Genomic DNA, 8,465 nt, shown 5'->3' with positions numbered 1-8,465 from the left:
AATAGAAAAATAAATTAACATTCAAAACACAAAAACAATTCATTTCAAAACACAAAAGCAATACACTGACAATAAGACATATGGATTATAGACATATTAATCTGGTAGGCTTGTTTCAGAAGGGACCCCCACAAAAACTAGATATTAGTACTGTAATATAAATAATAAAAGCATTACAAAAAATTAGTATATAAATTGTTTAATAAACATACCAAATTTTAAATGTACAAAAATTTAAAATTTTACAAAAATACAGAAAATTCATGGAAATATAACTAGTGTAATATTACATATTTACAATATTCTTTTTTAAAAAATATAAAGGGTAAAGGTAAAAGAATAACCCATTGCTTACAATATCACTGTGCTTTGTGTATGGAATTGGAGTGAGCTAACCAACAGACTAACCTGTAAACAGTGCCATTTGACAGTTCACCCCACCATCGAAGGCGTACATGAACAACATCTGGATGGTTTGAAATTGTCCAGACGATCTTTGTCACGCTAACTCTCAAGTAACATCGTAACTGACCTTCAACCTCAGGTGGAAGACTCGTGGAAGCCTGAACATTCTCTTTGAGAGCTAAAAATTAAAATAATGATATAAATTTAGTATGCCACACAGATGTACCCTTACTAATAATATAAGCCTAACAATTGCAGTCTAAGAAAATAATATATGCCCATCAATCGGAATCTATCTTAAGTACACATCTACATCAGCCCAATTCCCAGCATATAAAAACGGCCGTCATGATGATATTTTCCGTTGCTAGGTAGTATTGACACTTTTGAAATATAATATTTCACAGGAATTATTTCAAATCCGTTAAAAAATGATTCTGACTGAGATCTTGACAATTAGGCCTAAACAAACATATCTCAGGCATACTCGATCGATCGCAGTGTGTGAGATGCAAAGTACAAAAACCAAGTTCATTAGAGAGGGCGCACTTTATTGACTGTATAAAGTATACAAAAAGCGAGAGCATTCCAGAGAGGATGCGATCTAGGCTAGAACAAAAAAAAAATCTGCAAAAAAATCTGCACTTGGTGACTTGATCCATAAATTAAATGTGATTGCAAGTTTTTTTACCGAGATCCGACGATAGTATTGTAGGCCATCAGAACAGGAGCAGGCCTATAGCTAGGCTAGGTATGCAGGCTGCCTAGGCACTACCTGTCTAAAAACCAGTCCTCTTAGCCTAGGGCCTGCCCTACTAGACTAACCCCGGCTAGGCCCTACTAGACTAACTAAGGCTAGCTAGGCCTAGCTACCGGCCTAGCCTAGGCCTAGTATTAGTACGCCGCCTGCCTAGCCCACTCTCAATTTCGGGCCTTGATTTAATTTCTAAAAAAATACATCCTTACCCCTTTTCCTTCCTTTTTTTGAAACAGTTGTTGTCTTTTTACCCTTCATTGTTCCTATTTGACCTTTCAAAATAGCTCATATAATCACGAACAAGAATTGCTAAGGAATTCATTTCACTGTTTACTTCTTCAAAATTTCCGCCATGCCAGTTTTTTGAGCTATAAGTAAAACATGAACCTGGAACTGCCACGATTATGTTAATGAGCCGTAAAAAAATGTCAGTCCAGTCCGCTGGTAAAACACGATCTAAATTACGATGTAATTCGGAATCACTATACCGCCCTCAATGTGTATGATGAGTTTTGTTTATTTTTCTCTAAATTCGCAATGTGATAACTGGACTGTAAATCCACATCGGTGATTCATTCTCCCATGTTTTGAGCATGCTGCTATGACAATAAATAGTGTGTAAGTGAACTAACACTAATTAGGCTTTACATCCAACTTTGTGTAACAAAAACATCCGGCTTTTATTTAGGACCTCTAGGGCCTACCTAGGCCTAGCATGCAGTGCCAGTGAACCTTGTTGTTGGACTGTCGGTGCCTGTAGTAGCTACATCCATCGATTCGTACCTGGTAAAATACATTGCAGACTGTTATACCTCAAGGATTTGTTGCATATCTGTTGGGCCTAGCCCTAGATCAGAATCCCATGTCTGGATTCTTTAATATAAATACAAGTATACAAAAAAGACATTAGCACACATGTTTCGAAATAATAAAAGGAAAATGGCAGAGGAAGAGGAGTTTGTTTTTGTGTCGAGATCATGCAGTTTTGATGGATCCTTTGAACAGATTCTTCCTCAAAAATGGCAGATATCTGTCACTGATGATCAAGACTCTCTGAGAACGGAACCTTTAAACAAAGAAACTTTTGAATCTTACCTGGATGCAGATGGACGGCTGGTTGATGAGCACTTACTACGACAAGCAGTATTTCGTGGTAAGTGTAGAGAGTTCGACTCCGACAATTCATTACATCTTCTTTAAAAACAATTTTCATGTTCATTTTAATGGGGTTTTTTAAAAATTTTTAAATGGTTGTGTATATATTTGTAAAAAAGTTGTTTTTGTAATGTAAATAAATTAATTGAAATCAAATTGTTATGTCATTGGTTGGAGCATTTCTATGTGTAATATTAATTATTATGTATCAAAAATGCTAGGCAAAATGTCATCAAATAGCTCATTTTCATTTTAGTAGTAGAAAAAACAAATTTTTTCTTATTTGTGATTCTTGCTGGGGACAATATATTTTTTTCACAAAAATTATTTATGGATGGAGGGTTGTTTTTCAAGTATATTAATTGATGTCTATGCTTGAACAGGTGGAGTTGAAAATGAGATTAGATGCGATGTCTGGCGGTTTCTTTTTGGACTCTATCCTTTCCAATCAACTAGAAGGTATTACATAATATTCATTAGTGCATATTCATTAACTTATAATGCGTTCAATAATATTTATTCTGTCACAAACTTAAATACACACAATAGGTCCACACTACGCTGTACCTTTATTTTATTTATGTGGTGCTATGCAAATTTTGGGGGAAAAATTAAAAAAAAATAATCTGTTTACAGATAACATTTGGTGATGGAGGTATTTTATCGAGACATGATCAGAGAAAAAAAACATTTTTTTTCCAGGCCTTTATTTATACTGACCCAGTATGTTGTGTGTAAAAACACAGTTTTTGAGTTGTACAAAGAGAATGTAAATATCTATGCGTTATGATTTGTATTATTGTTGCCGTACACTAAACTGGAATATTCCATTTTCAAACAGGGAACGTGAAACCATGAAACTAGAGTACTATTTTAAATATCAATCTTTGAAGCAAAGATGGAAAAAAGTACTCAAGTTGTTGAGTCCTCCTGGATCAGAGGATGAATTTGAAATGCATAACAATTACAAGTCATTAAAAACAGGCCCACAAAGTTCCAGTAAGTTTTACTACCGTTCTGAAATTGTCGTTTTACTGTAATACCATCTGGTGGGTGAGACGAGTGGCATATCTAGGGGTGCGGGGGGTGCATGCTCCTCCAAAATTTACTGTACTCGCCCCCACCCCATCGCCCCTAAAAAATCGTGGCTAAGTAGTTAAAAATCACCTTATTTTGCGAATTAGCGTCCCTCAACTGATCATCGCCCCCCCCCCCACTTCACCTTCGCTCCCCCATCAGTACCCCCATTTCAAGATCACTGCTCATTTTATTTATTTTTTTTTATTATTATGTTGTTGTGTAGCGCCTCAAAGTTGTTAACATAGGAGCTACAGTATAAAAGTATAGATTATTATTATTGTTTTATCATTATTTTTGATTGGTACTATAGTTATTTGATATTTAATTACTGTATGGTCTTTGTTGCTCTATTAAATTTTTTGTGATTTTACCAAAAAGATGGGGTATTAAAATGTTTTCTCTTTTGTTATTATGAAAATAACTTTATAAATAAATACCAATATTTTTTAGATCATGCTCTGCAAATTGACGAAGCCCAACAAGAAATATTGAAATTTCAGGGAGACGTCTACGCAAATAGACAGCCACTAAGGGAAGATGATGCTTCTTCCATTAAGAAATATATAAGAATCATTGACAAAGATGTCCCTCGAACCGATAGAGAGCACCCGCTCTTTGCGTAAGTCAATTTTTCACCCACTCTTTTACTAAAGTCAACCTTTTATTTTATTTTTATTATTTATTTAGGCACACAATATATGTGCCAAGGAATGCCAATAGCGAATATATTACTGTCCAACTTGCAGGTGACAATCCCTTACACGAGACATAGGGCCCGTTCGAGCAAAAAAACGCCAACCATATTCCGTTTATTTCATCGGGTAATCGCGTTGAGCACTGCGGGTGGTCGACCGTTCAAGCAAGTTTTAGCTCACGGTAAATACGTGTAACGAAACTACTCCGGAAGAAAATTTCAACTTATCCCATGGTCAACAACCCATTCTTTCTTTACTTGCTACTGCTGGTATAACCAGCCCACGTACACACAGCGCGGCACGGTGGAACGATAATGTAGCTTAATAACTTATACTGTACGTAGGCTAGTTTATTCAAGTTTATTTCTCCGAATAATGGTAAATCTACAAATCAATCGCGTAGCTTAGCTATATGCTACTAAATTTAGACTTCGTCGTGCATTTGTGAGGAGGCGAAGGAGAGCTGCAACCACGCCTGGGCCGTTAAACCTATTGAATTTGGCGCTCGGTTGTGGGCAAAACTTTTGGAAAAACAATTAAGGTTGATTTATCATCGCCTCCGGCTCCATGGTCATTCCATACACGGTATTCTACCCAGCAATTTGGTGGTCAAAATTGTCGTGGATAATCCAGATGGAAAGGTAATTAGACTAGTGTCCGAGCGGTTTTAGAAAGTGTGTACCGGTGAATTAACTGGTGAATCGCACGGATATTTTTTCGCTCGAACGGGCCCATACATACACACACGATGCTTTACACAAACTAAATCTCAATATGAGATTTAGGGAGTGGGGTTGTTTTGGTCGTGAGAAAAATTCCTGCAACACTGACAGGAATTGAACCCAGGACCCTGGGATTGGAAGGCAAGCATCTTAACCACCAAGCTATTCAACTCCACTTTTCACCCACTCTTTACAAAAGTCAATTTTTCACCCACTTTTTACGTAAGTGAATTTTTCACCCAGTTTTTGAGTAACTCAATATTTTACCCACTCTTTGTGTAACTCAATTTTTCGCGGAGCTTTATGTATACACGTCATATTTTACTAGTATGTAACTGTTTTATTGTGTATTTTTGTAAATGAAATTACCATATTATTAAATAGCATATGTTTTCATTATTTATTTTGGGATGAACAAGGACCAGTGGTTAACCTGATCTAGGGTGAAAACCTATAAAAGTGAATACAACCATGGACGAAGTTGTAATTGTTAAAATCACAGAAAAAATGAAATTTTAATTTCCAAGATTGAATGAATTAATAAATGAAAATTTTAGAAAACGGCATATATTTAACTGATGCTACTTTTTCATAATATTGTTTTTCTCATTTAGAATACATTTTATAAAGGAACATTAAAATAAATAAAATTATTATTTATTATATTTAATACATTATTAACGTTTCAACGTTTCCTTTCTGTTTCTTCAGAGGTGACAAGAATCCAAACCTTACACTTCTTCGTGACATTCTCATTACGTTTGCAGTTTTCCATCCAGGTATGTTGTGGTCTTGTGCTGGTATGTTGTCATTTAATTAAGGAGAGGGACACAGTCTCCTAAAAGTGAAATTTTCCATAATTTTGCTAAAGAGAAATTAACTTATAATAACCTTAAAAATTAGTCTATCTCTTAAAATGCTTCCTAGAAATGTTGGAAAATCCATTTCGGGATGTCGATAAACTTAATTTTTTCCGATGGAAGCATCCCAAAATTGAATAACCTCTTTCTTAAGACAAGTATGTAGGCCTACCATTCCATTTAATGATAATAATTGGGTGTTCATAGATTTGTTTAAAAAATGTGTTTTAATTGTTTATGCTTTTTTCTTTTAGATGTGACATATGCTCAGGGAATGAATGATATTCTAAGTCGGTTTCTAGTAATCCTCCAAGATGAAGTGGAGGCGTATTGGTGTTTTACTTTCTACTTAGAGAATGTGTACACCGATTTTCTAGAATCTGGAATGACTAGAAAATTAGGTAAGCTGTGCATGACTGACAGAGATCTTTGTACAATTTAAATTTATATAAGTGAGAGATAGTTCCAATATTCTGATTAATAGCTTTGTGAGATAGCAATTGAATTGGGTATGATAACAATTGTGTAGGTTTCTATTGTTTTGCGTGTTATTTCAAGGTTATTTTTACAAGGAAATTCAGTTAAAAAAATGTTTCCTCCTACTGTGTTTTCTGTGTTATTGTAGTTATCTGAGGAACAGGCTCATTGCTTCATGTATGATCATAGTATGATAATTAGTCCATATATGATCAAAGTATGATAATTAGTTCATATATGATCAAAGTATGATAATTAGTTCATATATGATCAAAGTATTATAATTAGATAATATGATCAGAGTATGATAATTAGTTCATATATGACCAAAGTATGATAATTAGTTCATATATAATCAAATGATAATTAGTTCATATATGATCAAGTATGCTAATAAGTTCATATATGATCAAAGTATAATAATAAGTTCATATATGATCAAAATATCTTCTGATAGTATGATCATGTACCGTAAAACCTCGAATTGAAGCCCAGCAGGCTTAATCTCAAGAAGAAGCTCATCTCGAGTTAAAGCCCACTTCCTCCTCAAATTATCCTCAAAAAGAAGCCCATGGAGTGTTTATCAAGATAGCAAAGGCTTCTTTTCAAGATTGTACAGTACATACACTGTACATGAATTTCAAAGAAACAAAATAAATTTAAAACATGATTGGTTTATATAGTTATTTAATGCCGGAAGTACTGTACTCACTATGATACAGGTTGATGTTACAGTAACCATATTTATTGTTTTATAGCAGTAATTTCCAAAATGTATAGCATTCATTTTGAAAAGAAGGCCCCCCCCCCCCTCTTTAATTTGCAAAAGTGGCCTCGAAAAGAAGCACAAATCCAAAAAGAAACCCATCTTGAAAGAACCCCATCCAAAGTTCAAAACAAAAAAAACGAAGCCTAGGGCTTCAATTCAAAGTTTTACGGTTTGATCATAGAGTGGCATCATGTTTAGTGGATCATGAATTATCAAAGCATGTAATGTTCATATATGATCAAAGTACAGTATAATAATTAGTTCATATATGATCAAGGTATCATCTGAGAGTATAATCATATATGATCATACAGTGGTGTCATATACAGTAAGTTCTGTGGATCATAAATAATAGGATGTAAAGTTCATATATTTATATCAAATCATAAATTCATAAGGGGATCATAGGAGTATGTATATTCATAAGATTACACAGTGGTGGATTCAAGGGGGGGGGGGGGTTAGCCGGCCATTGCCCTCCCCCCCCCCATTAATTTTATCTAGGATCATATATGATTAAAGAACGAACATATATTATCAGCATATCATAAAATCATAGCATTACATTACTTTTTGTATATCAACTTTTCATTGTCTTTTTTTTTCAGAATTGTTAAGGGATCTATTAACTGAGATAGATAGTACTTTAACAAAACATCTGGACACCTTGGAAGTGGGGGATTTAATGTTTTGTCACAGGTACTGTGCAATAAACTATTATTGCTTGTTTTGAATTTTAAAATTTAAATGTGAGGCAGGTCGTGGCGAAATGGTTAAGTTATCGCACAAAATACCAATAACTTGAATTTCAATTTTTGCTACTACTTAGCCATTTTTCCACAACCTGCCTCATATAGATCTACTGACTTGCTACCAATGTATTTACAGTACAGTAATATATCACTTTAGTAGCTCCTTAGTTTTATTATTAGTGCAAAATTGTGTGGGGTGGATGCAGGAAATACTTAAATGGAGTGGAGTTGAATGGCTTAGTGGTTAGGTGCTTGCCTTCTAATCCCGGAGTCCTGTGTTCAATCCCTGTCACAGCAGGACTTTTTCTCACAACACCAAAAACAACTCATACTCTCTAAGCCTCAATTAAAGACTTGGTTTATAAAGCATCCATCCATCCTGTAAGGGGTGAGTGTACTTGCTGTGGGATGGGAAGGAAATTTTTTTTAAATAAATAAATAAATAAACATGATAATCAGTATTGTATTGGCAACTTATCCCAAGAGATAATTGCATAATATTCATCCTAAAGGGATTCCTTGTTGATCCGGTTGGGAGGAACATTTTCTGAGATGACTAACGCAGGGCACTTACTCCGTTGTGCGACAGCTGTATGACCATCAAACGACAAATCTAACTCCGCTCCATGTAAGCGGTAGACGACGTGATGTCATCTGTAGATTATCGTTAGCAGTGTGAGCGAATCGTCACACGTTGTGTTCTTTATAGAATCGCGTCGGCCGATGACCGTCTCCTACAGTGAGTGCCAGGCTTAAGAAGTCCAATTCTAGAGTGGCAGTTTTTGTTTTGGTA

General features: G+C 35.0%; 2 protein-coding genes across 2 annotated transcripts in view; one reads left to right on the top strand and one right to left on the bottom strand.

Annotated features, from left to right (window-relative positions):
- The window catches only part of LOC117107150 (C2 domain-containing protein 3-like), a 64,170-nt gene that overhangs the window by 45,307 nt on the left and 10,398 nt on the right, over positions 1-8,465 (bottom strand). The window lies entirely within an intron of this gene.
- On the top strand, positions 1,676-7,668 carry LOC117107149 (TBC1 domain family member 15-like). Its single transcript, XM_033248716.1, has 7 exons — positions 1,676-2,315; positions 2,701-2,776; positions 3,159-3,316; positions 3,848-4,016; positions 5,526-5,593; positions 5,929-6,075; positions 7,529-7,668. The coding sequence occupies exons 1-7, from the start codon at positions 2,078-2,080 to the stop codon at positions 7,651-7,653; spliced, it is 981 nt and encodes a 326-aa protein (XP_033104607.1). The 5' UTR covers positions 1,676-2,077; the 3' UTR covers positions 7,654-7,668.

Source organism: Anneissia japonica, unplaced genomic scaffold (assembly GCF_011630105.1).
Source record: "Anneissia japonica isolate Jap-2015-1 unplaced genomic scaffold, ASM1163010v1 scaffold287864_len1152817_cov193, whole genome shotgun sequence".
Classification (NCBI taxonomy): Eukaryota; Metazoa; Echinodermata; class Crinoidea; order Comatulida; family Comatulidae; genus Anneissia; species Anneissia japonica.
This window is presented reverse-complemented; position numbering and strand designations above follow the sequence as displayed.

Excerpts from the sequence above, each read along its gene's own strand:
- LOC117107149 (XM_033248716.1), top strand. The coding sequence starts at position 2,078 with ATGTTTCGAAATAATAAAAGGAAAATGGCAGAGGAAGAGGAGTTTGTT. Across the intron at positions 3,317-3,847 it reads AACAGGCCCACAAAGTTCCA|ATCATGCTCTGCAAATTGAC; the intron begins GTAAGTTTTACT and ends AATATTTTTTAG. Across the intron at positions 5,594-5,928 it reads GTTTGCAGTTTTCCATCCAG|ATGTGACATATGCTCAGGGA; the intron begins GTATGTTGTGGT and ends TTTTTCTTTTAG.